The 18637-nt window shown below is 41.9% G+C and overlaps 1 protein-coding gene across 1 annotated transcript in view; it reads right to left on the bottom strand.

Moving 5' to 3' along the window:
• RUNX1 (RUNX family transcription factor 1) overlaps positions 1–18637 on the bottom strand; it is a 244159-nt gene that overhangs the window by 90987 nt on the left and 134535 nt on the right. Inside the window, exon 2 of the mRNA XM_060010336.1 lies at positions 2964–3002. Coding sequence (XP_059866319.1) covers positions 2964–3002 — 39 coding nt within the window. The remainder of the gene's footprint in view (positions 1–2963; positions 3003–18637) is intronic.

Genomic DNA, 18637 nt, shown 5'->3' with positions numbered 1-18637 from the left:
CCCCCTCCGCGCGGAGCCCACCCGCTCCCTCCCTCGGGGGAGGCGCTCACCCACTCCCCCCCGTCGACTACCCGGGCGGGGGTCTCTGGCCCTCCCCCCGTGGGTCCCCTCCCTGCCGCCGGTTCGGACTCTCCTCGGGCTCTGGCGCTGTGGCCTGCCGGAGGCAGGGGCCGTGGCGAGCCAGTCGCGGAGGCCTTTCCGGGCGCCCAGGCAGCTTCCCTCGCCCCACGCCCAAAGAGGCCGGGAGGTGCTGCGGGCCGCGGGCTCAGGGCGGACGCTAGGGGGCAGCAGCCGCCCTCGCTCGCCGCCCCGGGCGCCCAGTGGCCTTGCAGCGCGCCGGGGAACGCCCCCGACGGCGCGGGGCTCTGCCGGCCTTCTCGCGGCCTTTGGGTCTCCTGTACGAACTTCAGTTAGGGAAGAAACGACAGGAAATGACCGCCCGAGCCAGCCTGCGCGGCATTCCCGCCCCCACACACCACCCGCTATACCGGCAGCGCAGCTGGCGGCCAGGGAACCCTCGGACAGGGGTCCTGGCTGTCCCGGCCGGCGCGCGTTAGGGTCTCTTCTGGAAACCCCTTTGCCCGAACCCCGCCGTCGGCCGGTCCCAGGCCGTCGGTGCTGCAGGCGTCCCGGGCGCCCTCCATCCTGCCCGGCTTCTCCCCACGTGGGCCGGTCCCCTCGCGCCCCTCGCTCCGGAAAACCCGGGACGTCTGGGAGCTCCCAGGACCCAGCTGCATTTTGTTTTCATGGGTCTGGGGTCTCAGAAAACGCCTTTGTATTTTTCTTTAAAAGTAATTTTGAAGAAGCCGCATTTCAGGTGTAAAGACCCCAAACGTCCTCTCTCCACCTGGGCCGAGGGATTCCAAATACTGCGCAGTCCCAAACCTCCCTGTCTGCCGCCCCTCCTGCCCGAGGCCACAGTCGCTCTGCGTCCGGGCTCGACGCTGCCCGCTCTAGAGGCGAGTTCGGGCGGAGTGAAACCTTTTTGCTTCAGCTCAACTGCATTTCCCTAAGAGCCGATCAAGCGCTCCTGGGGGCCGCCTCCAAGTGCATCCCCGTAGACCCCCACGGACGGGGGCTGGGACTCTGGAGATGTAGCGGTCTGGGGTATGCCGCCGCTCGGAAAGGTCAGAGAAGGCTCCTCTGGGGCTGCGACCGTTTGCCTGAAACCCTAAACCCTGCGAGGGGCTGCGGGGCGCACCCCGCGCTGCGGTCTCCCGGGCGGGGATCAAGTTCCCTTAGTAAGGTACAGCGGTAGATGCACCAGGTTTAGCCTTTCAAGGGCAGCGCGCTGCTCAGCTCAGAGTCTCAACCAGTAAATCCCGAGTTCGAACGCAGACACGGATGATAGTAGCAAGGAAAGCTTTTGCTGATTTATTCTGAATCGGGCCACCGGGCGTTTGGGGCTCCCCAGACTTTGCGCAGGTTATAACTGCGTTGCGCGGTGCACGCCTGAAAACCAGAAACAAACAACACTGGCCCTCCTTATCGAGGGACTAAAATGAATGCAAAGCAGGCAGCATGGGGCTCAACTAAAGGGTACCCGGAACCCCTTAGTCTGAAGGGCTTTTTACATAGTTTATGAAGTTGAGTAACCATGTACGAAATGAAGAATTCATTTCCACCAGGAGCGCTCATTTAAGGGGCGATATAGAATTTCCCTTCCCCTGCCTCTCTTAAGAGAAAAGGAAAGGAAACATTACAGTATACACTCCTGGTGTTCCCCTGGAATAATACGAAAACCTACTTTTGTCATAATACAATACAAAAAATATAACGAAGTAGTATGTTGGGCGAATGCTATGTGACAGATTCTTCCAAATTTGCTGCATGGGGGAAATTTCAAAAAGGCTCATCAACTGATTGAATGAAATGTAAGTTTTCACAGTGAATTTAAAAAGCAGCATTTGGTTAGTTGGAAGAAAAAAAAAAACAATTTCACCAGAAAACAACAGCTTATTGACATTTTTTTCTACAACTTTAGGTAAATATATAACTATGGGGAGGTCTCAGAAAATATCTAAATATTTCACATTTTTTGCTCTTTCAAAACCCTCTCAAAAATAAGTAAGACTCAACCATTCTCTTAAAATCCCCCTCTGTAATATGATATTTCTAAAATTACTTTTCTAAAAATGTAATATTTCTAGAAGAATTATTTCTGCTTTCAGTGACTATTTTAATGAAAATAAAAATACAGAGAACGTATTTTGCTAGTGGTTCTGGACCAAACTGCTTCAGTTAGTACTAATGTCACAGGGAGGGAGAACAATTTTGTTGAAGACTAACATACATGTTAATGTATGTACAATACACACTGTCCAGTTTTCAACATTGGAATTTAATTAAACATCCCCTTCCCCCAGTGGATTTGAGATGATTTCACTTTTGAAGTCTAATAACTTTGCGGACAAGATTCCTTAGTTCTTCCATTATGTCCTTCCTCTACGTGATGACTTCCATGGGATCCTGCAGTTGATATGTGACTATTTCACTAACTTTGTAAATCAATTTACAACTCACAAGTAGCAAACTGAGAAAAAAATTTTTTAAATCTTTAAAAACATTATGGATGCTTAGTGAACATTTTACTCTCACAAAAATTTTGCATTAGCACTGCTATAGCAAAAGTAATAAACTAGGTAATAACACACAGAAGCCAAGCTCTATTTTTTTTTTGTAGAGAGTCATATAGAGTCATTTAATAATAAACAACAGAATGCACCTGTGGTAAATACTGTAGAACCGAGGGTATCTTTGAAGGTTTCATTGGAACATTTTATATGTTTGACATTTACCATATAGAAAACAGCTTTTAAGTATTTTTGAATCAGCAAAAAAAGTTTTGATTATTTGGTTAATTTATATCGTGAGTTATTTATAGCGATACATGGATAAAATGCCATATATGCATATATGAATGTGCATATTTTGTTAAGAATATAATTTGGAATCTAACATACCGTGAACGTCTCTAGATGGATTCATTCCATGTACACATTCTGAAAAAGTAGAAAGTGGGAAAATAAAAATAATTGTATGAATATACTGACAGCAAACACCACATTTACCAAAGTGGATTAATTTAATTGTAATTGGAATCAGTGCCAGTGTAAAAACTAAATCCCCCCTCTCATTTTTTTTGGTAGCTCGTTGCCTCTCACACTCTGTTAGCACTGGAGATTTTTACTGCATATTGTCTAGCTTTGGCTCAAAAATAACTTAAAACAGTAAATCATTATATAAAAAATGAACTGTTACCTAGGCATATGATTTCTACATACCTTTGACCAATGTTTTTCATTGCTAGGTAATACTGAATCTTTATCTTTCATAGCATCACCTCTTTCAAGCTCTATATGTGATGCAAATGTGATTATTTAATGAACATTAAAAATCCATTTGGAGAATGTAGGGATGGATCACAATTCATAGTGAAATTAAAACCAAGCCCTAACTTAATACAAGAACATTTAAAAATCTGTAACATGCTAGAAGCTAAATGCAAGAAGTAAAAATATGTATAGTTTTCAAAGTGATAAAAATAAACAATTTGGAATACACCTTCTAAAAGAAACAAACTAGTAGATAAATGTTATGATCATTTACTTCCAATGATAGGACATTTTAGAAATATTCCCTCTTTGCTTGATTTCCTTTCCCTTTGCTAGGAGGGCAGATTATTTATATGGAAAGCTTTCATTCTTAAAGTAACAGATGATATCAACCATTTTTGAAAATATTCGTCATATGATAATTTCCATATATGAATCACTATATACTGCTGCATGTCCAGTTACAGGTAAAGTCACAGGTAGATCCATTAAGCAAAGCCATATGAAGCTATTTCTCTTTCCCTTGAATATCTATGTATAATGTTCTGAATGTGAAATTATTCCATCAGCCTTGTATATTGATAATGGTCAGCACTGAATGATTAATGTGGAGGAAATAGCCTTTTTCAAAGCCTTAGGATTTGAGCATTTCAAATACTGCAGACCTAAAGCTTTCAACTCCACTGCACAATATTAGTATAACATAGCTTAAATAAAACCTTTAAAACTAAGAAAGGAGGTAATTATTTCAGATTTCTGGATGCTGTTTGAATAGGCAGGAGAACAAGATTTTCAGCTCCTTAGTCTTATATTTTTGCCAAAGCAAAAAGGGCAACTAAAATGATAAGGGGTTCTGAAGGACTGCCCTATGATAAAAAATTAAAGGAATTCAGTATGTGTAGTCTTAAAGGAGCATCCTTAAAACACACACATACACACACACACAAACACACACACATACACACACAAGATTGTGGTTTACAAGTACATAAAGTGACTCCATAAAGATTTTTAAAAAACAGAGCAGGGAAAGAATTATTTGCACTAATAATGAATGATAAGGCAAAAAATAACAAATGTACCCGGAAGTTAGTAAGTTTAGTTTTAATAGGCATGGGGGTCGGGGGAAATCCACAACAGTAAGATTGACCAGGCAGCTGAGTTTATACTAAAGAGACCCGACAAAACTAACCACTCTGGAAATTCTCTCTTGAGACCACGAGGAGCCTTTCCATGTCTGAGCCTGAGAAATATGAGAAGCAGAGTGGAAAGGCAAGTGTTTTGTCTACACACCTAATATTTCAGTGATTCTGAGAGAAGAGCCAAGATTTTTTTTCTAAACCTAAAAGCAAAGGCAGAAGTAGTGGATTTTGAAAGGTGTGCATGCGGTCTGTTGAAAGCTTTCTTAGTTTGCCCTGTGTCAGTAGCTTTGAGGACACGCCATTAAGCTGGGGGTGTTGGAGGGAAGAGAGAAGGGATGGGTGTCTGTACATGAAGTCATACCTGTAAAGATTTGTAGTGATTTGCCCAAGGAGTTGTTAAAGGTGCTAGAACCTGAACTGTAAGAGAGGGAAGGTCTTGGATGTTCATGACGGTGAGAGCTGACTCCGGCGAGCACATCCTTCCACTCTCTCCATTGAATGCTGCTGTATGCCAGGCCATGGCCAAAATGCTTTCGCATACCTCGTCCAGTTGATTCCTTGCAACAATGCCATTACCACCCCATTTTACAGACCAGGAACCTTACACTTGGAGAGTTTAGGAAACCTGCCCAAAGTTGCTTCACGCTTGATCTCTGTGTACACACACACACACACACACACATCCCCACATATGGGTCCACACACATCCCCACATATGGGTCCACACACATGATGAGCTGTTTCTTTTAGACCACAACTATGTATTTTTATCGGTGTCCTTTGTAGCCTTCTGAAAAATTAACTCTGATCTCATCTTTCACTTTTATCCCCTGGTCTCAAGGTCTCCATCAGAAAATAGCCCTGAAATTCTTTATCCTGCAAAATCTCAAATATTTAGGAGTCATATCTGAGGTTATTTCTGGCCATCTACAAAGTTTGAGGAGCAGGTCAGGGTCCCTTTGGCCAATAAGTGAGAGCGATGGAGTGTCAGACTGCTGATGGACACGTGTATAGGGTGCAGGGAGCTGATGGGAGGAGGCACAGGGCTTGGCACCACGTGGTGGGCTCTGGGAAGACTTCTCTCCTGGTTAGAGGTGATATTTGATTTGACCCTTGGAGGTCGTGTAGATTTTCACCAGGTGCTTGGGAGGGTGGGAGGAAAGGCTTAGGGTGGGGAGTGGGGAGAGAAGCCTTTCCAGGCAGAAGGATGAGCCTGAGAAAGGCATGGATGAAGTTATGAAACAGACCCGCAGTACAGCTGGAGCATAGGCTGGGGATCAGGTTGGGGAGTGGCAGCTCGTAAATGACACGACGCCGGCAGACGTGAACGCAGGTCAGAGGCAGCCTACACAGCCTGAAGAAATCTGAACTTCAACATGAAGGCAGTGGGCTCTATCAGAGCCTTGAAATCTGGGAAATAACCTAACGAATACATATTTTAGGAAAATAAATCTGTCGGAGGTGGATAGGTGAATTAGAGAGGGCAGAGAAGGAGTAGGAAAGCTACAGCCTTGCCAGGCAAGGACTCATGAGCATTAAGGTGGAAACAATGGAGACAGAAAAGGGGGGACTGAGGTGAGGGACGGAGAGGGGTCTTCCCCCATTTCCGGCCCAGGTGCCATTAGTAGCAGTCAAGACCAGAGAGGATGGGTTTGGGGGTAGACATCAGGAATCAGCTTGGAATGGACAGAACAAAATTATAGATGCTGGTGGAAAAAACAGGAGGAATGGGTGTTGTGTAAGCTGCTAAGTTCGTGATCATTTGCTAGTTTGGCAGCAACAGAAAACTAGCACACCGAGCATGCCTTCCCCTCCTCTTATTGTTTTAGGGAGACGCTGCCTGTGTGCTTATAAATCTCTGTTTCTGGGGTTCAGTGGCAGGAAGCCACACACCCAAGTCACTGTTCTCCAAAAGTCCTGTCAGTGATAAAGCTGATAGTTTGGTCTCCATCTGCTCGACTTTGCCTGTCTCACAGGTGCTTCTGGATCATTGGGGAGAAAGGGTGTCTTTTATTGGCCCTCCTCAAGCCAACTCTGTACCTGTGTCATTCTCTTCTGATTCACCCTCACCTCACACAAACACATAACCACTAGAGTTTGGATACCTTACCAGTGAGGCTCCCTCCTCTTCAAATACTAGACAGTACTGGATAAACAAGGTGTATCCCAAGCCCCTGGCAATCTGGCTAAGTGCAGATTCTGATTCAGCAGGTTTGGGGAGGGGCCTGAGTCGCTGCATTCCCAGCAAACTCCCTTTGATGCCACTGCTGCTGGTTCAAGGACCCCACTCAGAGTTGGCAAGGCCAACTGCTCAGTACCCAGCAAACATTGTGCCTAGCACACACTGGACTGCAGTCTCTGAAAGGTTTCTGTGGCTTCCCTGGTGGCACAGTGGTTAAGAATCCACCTGCCAATGCAGGGGACATGGGTTCGAGCCCTGGTCCAGGAAGATCCCACATGCCGCAGAGCAACTAAGCCCGTGTGCCACAACTACTGAGCCCTCGTGCCACAACTACTGAAGCCCACACACCTAGAGCCCGTGCTCTGCAACAAGAGAAGACATCACAGTGAGAAGCCCGTGCACCACAAGGAAGAGCAGCCCCCGCTCGCTGCAACTAGAGAAAGGCTGCACACAGCAACGAAGACCCAACTCAGCCAAAAATAAATAAATAAAATAAATTTATTCAAAAATTTTTTAAAATTGAAAAAAATATGTTTTTGTAAACAACATTGCAAATTGACATGAACTCTATCTCTGATTGGACTTTTAAAACTAATGGGATGGACTGAATGTTTGCATCCCTCCCCCAGCCAAACTCATACGTTGAAGCCCTAAACCCTAATGTGATGGTATTAGGAGGTGAGGCCTTTAGGAGGTCATTGGGTTTAAATGAGGTCATGTGGGTGGGGTTTTCATGGGATTAGTGCCCTTGTAAGAAGAGACTGGAGCCGTTCCCTCTCTCTCTCTCCCTCTCTCTCTCTCTCTCTCTCTCTCTCTCTCATCATGTGAGCACATAGGAAGAAGGCAGCCAACTACAAGCCGGGAAGAGGGCTCTCATGAGACCCCAACCATGCTGGCATCCTGATCACAGACTTCCAGTTAACAGAACTATGAGAAATAAATTTCTGTTGCGTAAGCCACCCAGTCTATGGTATTTTGTTATAGCAGCCCTGAGTTGACCAAGACAACCATGATAATAGAAGCTCCCTTTTATCAGTGCGTCAGACCTCACACTAATGACTTTACATGCCTTATTCCATTTAACCCGCTAGCAGCAAAGAGTCCATAATTTTTCCCTTCACTTTACAGATGAAGAAACTGAGCTTCAGTAATTGGCCCAATCTGAACCCATTCAATTTGCCCCTGGAGTGCCAGTTGTAGTCAGCAAGCTAAACCAACCTTGCAAGATTCATATCATTATGCTATTATCAAATTTCTTTACTAGTTCTTGACAAGTTGCCTTTAAACCGTGTGGGCATTCTTTCTTATTTTGAGCAGCTTTGTCCACTAGAAATGTAATATGAGCCATATATGTAATTAAAATTTTTCTAATAACTGCATTAAAAAAGTAAAGAGAAATAGGTGAAATTAATTTTAATAATATATTTTATTTAACTTAGTATAGCCAAAACATTTTCATTCCAACATGTAATCAATATAAAATTGTTAATAAGATATTTTACATTCTTTTTCTTTTTTTTTAGTAAGTTTTCAAATTCCTGTGTGTATTTTACATTCACAGTGCATCTCAGTTCGGTCTAGCCACGTTTCAGGTCCCCAAATGTCACCCGTGGCTAGTGGCTACTCTACTAGGCAGTGCAGTTCAAGGGCAACCACTCAAAACGCAATTCCCTCTGAAGAGCAGTTTTGTTGCTATTCTGCTTGTGCTCAAGTGAGCCTTGTTTTTAACCTGCTATTAGCAAAGGCCATTAAGTAATTCATCTTCCTTGACTCATTTTCCCTCTGAGCTGTCCTGAAGCGAAGTTCAGGATTTTATTACAGCATCACTTGATTGGCTTGTAGTCATAAGGAAACACACACACGGTGAAAACAACTAAGTTGCAAAGGCCTACTGACCACTGTCGTTGCCACTAAAGCATTTTCACAGCCACGGATAAGCTACAAGTCCACCTCACGCAGTGTTCATTTCCATTTAATGTTTACCAGCTGCCGATGCCTCAGCCCATACAATATGCTTTGGTTTCTTTGACTCTGAAAGAATACTACCAAAGTATCTCTTGACCCTTTCTTTTCCAATACACTTGTTTTTCTGTGAAATTCATATAGGCAACACGGGTTAGAACAAGAAGTTTTACTAGCTCATGACTTCAAAACGATTGCAAAGTGATTCAGTGATATTCTCAAATAGCAATTTCTATAAACAGGTTTATTTAGAAATATAGCATATAGATTTTTCAAACAAAAAAAAAACACTCAATATGTCAATTTGCTAGCAATCTTCCAGGTTAAAAAATGAGTTCGAATCAAAGGTGAGGTAGCTCCTGGCCTCAGTTATGGAGTGGGTCCACCTGTCTTTCTTCCAGTCCTCAGAAGAAACAACCAAGAAACATGGAGTCAGGTCTGTAACAGAAACCACAGGCCCTACCTCACTACATTTGTTCCTCTGGGGCTGCTGGAACCTTCAAAGGTCTGAGCATCTCTCTCTTTCTCTCTCTCTTTTTATTTTGACTTTTATTTTAATTTTATTTTTTTATTAATTTTGATTAGAGTATAGTTCCTTTACAATGTTGTGTTAGTTTCTACTGTACGGCAAAGTGAATCAGCTCTACATATACCTATATCCCCTCTTTTCTGGATTTCCTTCCCATTTAGGTCACCACAGAGCACTGAGTAGAGTTCCCTGTGCTATACAGTAGGTTCTCATTAGTTATCTATTCTGTACATAGTATCAGTAGTGTATATATGTTGTAGAGATGTGGATGGACCTAGAGACTGTCATACACAATGAAGTAAGTCAGGAAGAGAAAAACAAATATCGTATATTAACGCATATATGTGGAATCCAGCAAAATAGTACAGATGATCTTATTTGCAAAGCAGAAATAGAGACATAGACGTAGAGAACAAATGTATGGACGCCAAGGGGGGAGGGGGGTGGGAGGAATTGGGAGATTGGGTCCGAGCATCTCTTAAGAGCAAGCATACCTGGTTTCCACCCCTTAGTGTTTTGGGTTGGGTACAGAGGTCAAGGGGCTGATGCGCGGACCCTAGAAGGGGTCTGGATCTTCCCCACATTGTCTTTGGCCCCATTTAAATGACAGGCTGAGAAACCACTTGCTGTGCATGAAACTGTTCTCTTTTTGAGTGCTTTCCCCTATGCAAGCACTATGGAAAGTACCCAAGTGTCAAGGAGTGTCTCAAAGTCTACTACACTTGAGGAACAGGGAGGTGAATTTACATATTTTTCTATGGCTTTGAGTTCCTTAATTGGGGAATGTTACAGCAGTCAAGTTTTCTGGTGAATGATAGAAGTAGCATCTATTAAAAAAGTTACTTTTAGAGTCTGCTATACTTTAGACATTTTAATTAGTATATTTAAAACAATTTCTGCTGCTATGAATTAGAAACAAAACACAAGTTTTCTAAGTTGAGGAAAAAAATAAATGAATGAATGTCTGAATGAATAAACAGGAGTCTTGGTCCACATTTCCCATGGGTCCTTCCACAGGGAGCTCTCCCCAAATCAAGCGCTTTTGTTTTATTCCTTGTGTTTATAGTTTATCTTTACTCTCTCACTGGGGCAATTATGACCTGGGATGGTCTAACTATTTTCCTTCTGCAACATTTATGTTTAAAAATAATCAGGTGAGTTAGTTACTGCTAGACATAGGGAGGAGGGTTGGGGGTTAATTGTGGGTCTGTTTGATTAGTCACTTACTTTGTACCGGTCTCATTTTCCTCACCTACAAAATGGGAGCCTTGGGCAAGAAGGCTTTCCAGCTCCGTGAACTTTATATATAAACGTCACTTGGAACTGTGAGAAATTGACCTGGTCTGGTGCTGACTGAAGTCAGCACATGGCTGGGGTGAACTTGGATTTTGAGTGAGGAGGGGAAAGGAAAGAAAAAGGGGAACATAGAATCAACTCAAGATAATATATTCTAAGGGTGTTACCAATTTACATAGGGTTCCTCTAACTGCACATATGTAATTTCTATTCATTCAAGCAGGCCTGAGGATCTGTGATTTAAACAACCACACAAATAATTTTGAGATTCTACATCTTCTAGAAAATAACAGAAATATATTGCTGTTCTGTACTTATAATTTACAGAGGATTGAGATTAGAGAGAAACACATATCTATTCATAAATATTACTTATAATTTATTACTACAGTTATTTTAAAATATTAAAATTATCCTTTTCACTACTTCTGTTTTCTCCATGTCAACCCAACTAGCGAGGTTTCACTATATACTGTATTATATAATAACTAAAACATAATATGGGTATACAACATAGTTTAATTCCTTTAGAATAAAAAGTTAAAGGCTCTTTGCCATTATTATTACAGCTGTTAGTACATCAAACTGGAGTTCCCCCCACCACTGAAATAAAAAAATTTCTATCTATGATCCCATACAGACGGTAGAGAAATTTCCCCAAATATAGCAGAGCTTTCTAGAGCTTGAGATAAATCTTGGGTGCTGACTTCCCAGTCTGTCCTAGACGTGGGAAGTCTACCTAAGAATCAAGTATAAGAAGTATATTTATCTGTGAAGGACTTGCTGAGATATCTATATTGATCAATTAAATAATAAATTTCCAACTGTTGGTCTTAGAGGGTTTTTACAGGCATTCAGACAGGATGAATCCTTTTGTATTAATCCTTTTGTATTAATCCTTCTATCTTCAGGTTTGGAAAACAGAATTTTATATGGAATAATGGGCTAAGACTATCATTATCCTGCTTTCTGTGAGGTCATGGAATTATACTCCACAAAAGCTTTAAAATTTCATGTTGTAGTATGAAATTAAAAAGAGCTTAAAAAAATCAGCAACAATGGAAGCAATCATTCTATGTAATTGAAGAATTACATTTTCTAAGTTTCATAAAAATCCTAAGATCTGCATTGTAATTACAAATTTTCAGATTACAGTAATAATATCAGAAAATTAAATATTATATATTTGATGTTCCAATAACAATCACATTTTTATGGATAAGGTTCCAGACACTGAAGTGGAATATTAACAATTTTGTTAACAACTAACAAGTATATATTGTACGACACAGGAAATATAGTCAATATTTTATAATAACTATTGAGTTGGCCAAAAAGTGAGTTCAGGTTTTTCCTGAACTGGTTCTCAAATTGCTAGACATAGGGAGGAGGGTTGGGGGTTAATTGTAGGTCTGTCTGATTAGTCACTTACTTTGTGCGGGTCTCAGTTTCCTCACCTACATCTTATGGAAAAACCCGAGCGCACTTTTTGGCCAACCCAATATAAATGAAATATAACTTTAACAATTGTGAATAACTGTATTGTACACCTGGGACTTATATAATATTGTACAGCAACTATACGTCAATAAAAAATGTCTGTTTTAATTAGAACAATTTTTTTGGAGATTTCTTATGAAACATTATTGCCTATTTCTCAATCAAGCAATGGTCAAGTCAGATTTAAACTTTCGGATAGGATTGTCTTGGACTTGCTTAGAAAAACGCTATAATTTAAACCTACTCAAAAAATGAAACAACTTTTGCTGCCTTTTTTGAATGAATAATGGTGCTAATTCTAGAGAGTTCACCTCTTCTTAAAAGGTAGAAGGGAAGAGTGAAATAATTTTTAACAAAATTAAAAGCAGCTGAAAAATAGATATTATCTGTTAGCTAATTGCCAATTTATACTTATATGTACAATGAAAGCAATATACAGAGATGATCCAAAACTTATTAAAAATGGTTAAACACATAAGCTCAAAGATTTTTGTCATATATTTTTGCAAAGCTGGTAGTTTTTTTAATAGCAAGAGCAAAGGAACAGATGACTGACTGGCCAAATATGATGACAAATAAGCCCTCAAATGAACTCCAGTTCTTTTCTAGTTGAACTACTGATCTGGAAATTCACCGATGTTTAGCAACTACAAGCGACTCCCATAATTCTTGTTTCTCTTGTCACCTTAAAAATTCCATTGTCCATGAAGATACCCATCCCAGGAGAATTTCACAAGCATTATTGGGAAATACAGTACTCTAGGGTAAGTTTTGAAAAGGGGCATGAAGTAAGTATTTATATAAATGTGGATTTGAATAATTTTTAAAAAGCATTCAATTACAAGAAGTTCTGTAATTGTCACGTTCTCCATTTAAGGGGACATCTCACTTTTTCTTCAGAGAAAAATATCCCGGATCAAGCCTATTCACTTCTGAATTAGGAAATATTTATTTAGCTAAGAACTCTCTTTTGCCGAAGACACCAGATAGTGAAATGGACTTCTAAGGACGAAAGAAGAAAACTTTACTCAGTGTGCCATTGGGGGATCCCCTCTGTGTCTGTAAACACCACGCTGAGTTGTCAAACTGAGCCGACTCCAGGTTTAGCAGAATGAGGGAGAGTGTCCAGAAATTTCCCTGTGACCTCAGCCTAAGAGACCTGGGCAGGGGCTTCCCTGGTGGCGCAGTGGTTGAGAGTCCGCCTGCCGATGCAGGGGACACGGGTTCGTGCCCCGGGCTGGGAAGATCCCACATGCCAGGGAGCGGCTAGGCCCGTGAGCCATGGCCGCTGAGCCTGCATGTCCGGAGCCTGTGCTACGCAATGGGAGAGGCCACAACAATGAGAGGCCCACATACCATAAAAAAAAAAAAAAAAAGAGAGACCTGGGCAGACAGGCCCCTTCTCTTGATCCACACACTGCTTTGGAGATCATTATTTAACACCGGCACACTGAACAATGACATGAAGTCAGGGGCAAGATGGAGATTTCCTTCCTCCTCACTAACCAAGCTCACAGGAGAATTCATTTCTTTTCTTTTTGCCTCGGGCATCTATAGGCTAGCAATTTTCATTCTGTTACTGAAATGATTTTCCACCCATCCTTCCCAATTAGAGTGGAAATGGGTTAAGACTTCAGGTTAACCCCTTGCTTACCAGGAATGAGAAGGAAACTTACATGGAAGCTTTATTTTCACTTTTGTATATGATTTATTTTTCTGATTATGATAAATGACAGTTTGATTTATCATAGTCTCTCCCAAAGACACTCCTTTAGCGAAAACGTGATAATGCCTTAAGGTAAAGCACGAAAAAAAAAAAAATCCCAGAACAAAAAACAAAAACAAAAGAAAAAGACCCCAAAACAAAAAACAAAACTTCTTTTATGAGAATGTTACGGCTACTGCTCTTTGTCAACTTTATAAGTGTTCTAGAATTCTTATGAGTAAAATTAGATACAAATTCAGATATACCCTAAGAAGTTATAGCATTAAATGCACACTGCCTCCCCATATTATAGAGAATGGATACAGTAGAAGTGGAATTTTTTTCTTTTCTGTTTGGTTTTTCCTAAGCTTGAAATATCTGGAGCTGAAAAAGCAAAGTGTGGATAAATATCTAGAAAATGCTGGATCACCTGAAACTTATCAAGTAGCTCTCCCCTCCTTGAATCTAAGAATAAAAACTTCTAGAGAAAAATATCTTCCCTTTACTGATCTTTAAGATTTTGGTATGTTGCAATCCAAAGTGCACAGACCTCAAATAACTCCTTGGTAGCAACCTGTGAAACAAGAATCTTCTCTCTTCTGAAGGTCTGTTTGTTTCACTTTGAACAGAAGGGAAAGGAGCATTTCTGACTTGTGATATAAATCAGCATTCCCCCCAAAAGCAAAACTCCTCTCTGGGACACATTTTTGGATCTTTAAAAGTAAATATAAATTTTTTTCTATTTTTTAAAAGAAAACTAATATATAATTGTTTATATTGACTTAGTATGTCAAGGAAATAATTGATCATATCAGGGGCAGCCTGGACAGCATTACAGCAGCTCGATGCACGACGGCATTGGATTTTGGCTATGCTAGGTTTTAACAGGTTTGGGGCGTTCATTTACCTGAAGACAAGAGACTAGGTCACTTGACCTCTGGGGGTCCCTCAAGTGTTTCTTGTCTCTGAGAATAGAGAAAGCTGTAGAATTGATTTATCCAAAGTGAAAGTTTTATTTATGCTAAGAGGGTTATGATGACTGAGAGAATTTTAGTGGACAAATAAGAATGATCGCTAGGGCTTCCCTGGTGGCGCAGTGGTTGAGAGTCTGCGTGCCGATGCAGGGGACGCGGGTGCGTGCTCCGGTCTGGAAAGATCCCACATGCCGCGGAGCGGTGGGCCTGTGAGCCATGGCCGCTGAGCCTGCGCATCCGGAGCCTGTGCTCCGCAACAGGAGAGGCCACAACAGTGAGAGGCCCGCGTACCGCAAAAAAAAAAAAAAAAAAAAAGAATGATAGCTAACATTCATTCAGAGGCTGAGCTTCTCTGAGCCCCAGGCATTGTGGCAAGGGCTGTCCATGCATTATCTCATTTAATCCTCTCCATAATCCTATTAAGTTTGGAACTCTTATCCCCTTAAGTTTAAAGAGGTTAAAGAGCTTGCCCTTGGCCATGTACAGATGGAGCAGTGAAAGCAAGAACTTGACCAACTGCACGGAGAAATCAATCTTTGTGTTGAGTGTATTTTTAATAACAATGTTGTCCTTCAGATTTCTCATTTAAGAAGTTTCATAGACAATGACTTTCCAGAGGGACTGCCTTTGCTTCTGACAGGGAGCCCATCCCCAGCTCATGGGGATGTGTAAAGCAGGTCCACTCTAGGAATGTGACACAAGGAAATGAGCTGCTTCAGAATCACTGAGCCCAGATTGATGGATAAATATTTCAAAGGTTTTTCCAGAATGGTACTTAAGTATTAGAGCCCATCTCAGTTTGGGTTTGAGCCCAGGGCCTTATAGTTTAAATATAAAATGCATTAAATCCCTTTATTTAGAGAGCCATGTGCCATTTTTAGGGAGCAGCCCTGGTTCTCCCTCTGACTTTATTGGGAGTACAAAGCAAACAGGTGTCTCAATGTTGTCATTGGTATTCATTATTTTTTAGGACTTGATGGTGTATTCATAGCCAGGGGGGTCATGAACCACCTACAGTGGAAGGCTTGACCCTAAGGACAGTGCTTCCCTAGCATACAGCCTTGTGGGTTGGGGGCTCTTGACAGAGAGAGAAAACCATAAGAGGAGAACCACTCTCAGTATCACCTGTGGGGGGCTCTGGAACTCAGATGTATGCCCCTGATTTAGAAAACAGTGAGACACTGCCATGTGAAAAGTTTCTGAACAGTGACTTCAAAATCATAGATTTTGACCATTCATTGGTTTCAAATTAAACAATAATAATAATTATTATTATTATACAAATACAAGAAAGGGAAGAAAAAGAAATAGAAGGAAATAAATGGAAAACAGAGTGCCTCACATGCAGTAAGAACAAGTATTGCTTCCTGAAACCCTTTTTTTGATTGATAGAGCCATCTCCTGAGTCATGCATGCAACTTACTTCCTACTGTCGCTTGCAATTCAGAAAAGTTTGAAAGCCTCTGGCCTAAAATGTCTTTTTCTTCTTGGTACTTATTTTATTAAGGGGACTCTGTGTACAAGCCTTTGTGACATCTTCAGGTCCCCTAACCTTGCTGTGCCTCTGTTTCCTCACTGGCCAAGTCTAGAGCCGCTGCCACTGTCATCAGGTTTATCAAGAAGATCACATTCAACCAACGCTGCTGAAGCACTTGGAAAAGCCAGACACAATCATCAAAGTTCAAGGATTATTATAAAACAAATCAGGGTGAAACTGTTTCGAAGGCCACCCTTCTGTGGAATGGCATCTGATCATTTTGAGAGATGAAAAGAACCTGAGCAAAGACTGAGAAGAACCAAAGACTTTGTGCGATCCATTCATCTTATAGAGAGAAAGAGAGGCTCTGAAAATGAGTGGTTTCTCCCAGGTCCCGAAACAGTGGCCGATCTGGGACTCCTGGACCCGTGAATTAATGTCCTGTTCCCAAACCTGCTACTGTTGTCGACAGCCGTGTTGTGACTCCTTTTAAGAAAGAGATAGTCTTGTGAAATTTTTTTACAGAAAATTTACAACTCATGAAAAACTAAATTGATTTCTTCCCTTTCAAAGTGGTTTCCTGATTGCAATCACATCAATTAAACTCCAGCCCCGAAGAAACTGCAGGGACTGAGTAATAAATCTCCAAGAACAGATACCAAGAATCCTTTGGAAATCTTGAGAAATAATGCAATAAGATGCAAAGAGTGAATATGACTCATCTCCTATTTGAAATGTCAATCGGAAAGGGATTTTTAAAATTGTATTAGAAAGGAAGAAGGGAGAATGTCTCTTTTCTCTCTTTGATCATTTAAATTGAAAGTAATGAACCAAAAACTGTCAGCCAAAATTGCCCATTTGTCTCTCCAGCGGGGGGGAAAAAGTGCTATAAAACAAAGACTTGGATGATATACCAAGGTCGTTGCTCAATGCTGTGTTGTAACACTATTTAACTGTCACTGAAGGCCAGGACGGCAAACATTGCATCAACTCCTCTGCAAGGTGTTTCCTGGGCTTTGCAGACAGTGTAGTTCAGGGCCGGTGCAATCTCTATTCTTGTGGAGGCCAGATAAAGCCTTCTGCTCTGGGCCACTATCTTCAGTGCTGAAGCTGTAGATAACAGTTTCACACCCGCTGCCCAAGTCCTGCTTTCCCAATTTGTAAGTCTTTATTGCTAAAGTCTTTTGTGTGTGTTTTATCAGACACATTTTATCATCCCTCTCCAAATGCCCTTTGTCAAAGTCAGCCTTTGAACTTCTTTTGCATATACATTGAATGTGACCAATGATTCAGGATATGTAAAAGACATAATTCTAAAGAAAGAGGAAGGAGTCATTGATCTTTCTGATATAATAGATCTTTTTGGGGCCAGTGTGTGTGTGTGTGTGTGTGTGTGTGTGTGTGTGCGCGCGCGCGTGCGTGTGTGTGTGTGTGTGTGTGTGTGTGTGTGTGCACGAGTATGTACGGATACCGAGGAGACAGGAGGTATAATCTTGCTATTTATCTTTAAGATATTACGCAACTGATTACTCTAAGCAAATAGTTTATGCCTTTTGTTTTCCTGCACAAATTAAACCTGAATCCTGGGGCAGCGTAAAAAATGCTGACAGCCAGCCTCTCTTGGCTGGCACTAAAGGCTACTGAGGGTGGGGCTGACTTTGGGGTCTTGTTCACAGGACCCCCTGCGTGGACTGCACACCAGGCCAACTCCATGTTCTTTTTTTTGTGCAGTTTGTGGTCAGACAGCCAGGGTCTTAATTAGACTCCTGCTTTCCTCTCATTTGATATGGGTGCTCTCTGGAACTGAGCGCCCACCCTCACAAGAGGAATTGATGCTCGCTCGTGTTATTTATAGCTCCTTTATTCGACAAGCAGATGGAATCCATTTGGATCACATCAGATAGGTTTATAACTTCATCCCTCGCTTCTCATTTTTTGCAGGTCTCACATCAAACCCAACGCTGCGTCTGTGAAAATCAACTAGAAAAGGAGAGATGGGGACAGATGAAGGTGGCACTGTTGCCTTCTGGGGCACAGAGGCAAATTCTCAATTCAGCTCACGCACTGCCCCCAACACAGAGAACGCTGAGCTCTATGGGGACCACGTTATACTTCTTAAAAAAAAAAAGAAAGAAAAATAGATGATCTTCTGTCTCATGTCCTGTCCGTCCCCAGAGGGACATGCAGAGGGTGGTGAGCTGCTGAAATGGGTCAGGAGTGTTCCCCGTGGCTTTCTGGCTCCAGCCCGGCCATCCTTCACTAGAGCTAAGATGAGCTTCTCTCATGGTTGGAAAGTACAGAGGAGCAGATACATCTCTGCAAGATACAAACCTACTCTTTGGGGTTCTGGGTCCTCTCACCAAATTTCCTCACTTCACATCACATCTTTCTCTTTTTCTTCCTCCTCCTTTTTGAAACTCTTCCCTGCCAGGTTGTGCTTGGGCCACCCTGCAGTGTTTTATGGTGTGAAGGACACCCACCGGCCAGCATGGACAGTGAAACAAGCCAACGGATTCAGTTTCTTTTTTTTAAAAT

This window comes from Delphinus delphis, chromosome 4, assembly GCF_949987515.2.
Source record: "Delphinus delphis chromosome 4, mDelDel1.2, whole genome shotgun sequence".
Lineage (NCBI taxonomy): Eukaryota > Metazoa > Chordata > Mammalia > Artiodactyla > Delphinidae > Delphinus > Delphinus delphis.
The sequence above is the reverse complement of the archived record's forward strand: the minus strand, read 5'-3'. Positions and strand labels throughout refer to the sequence as shown.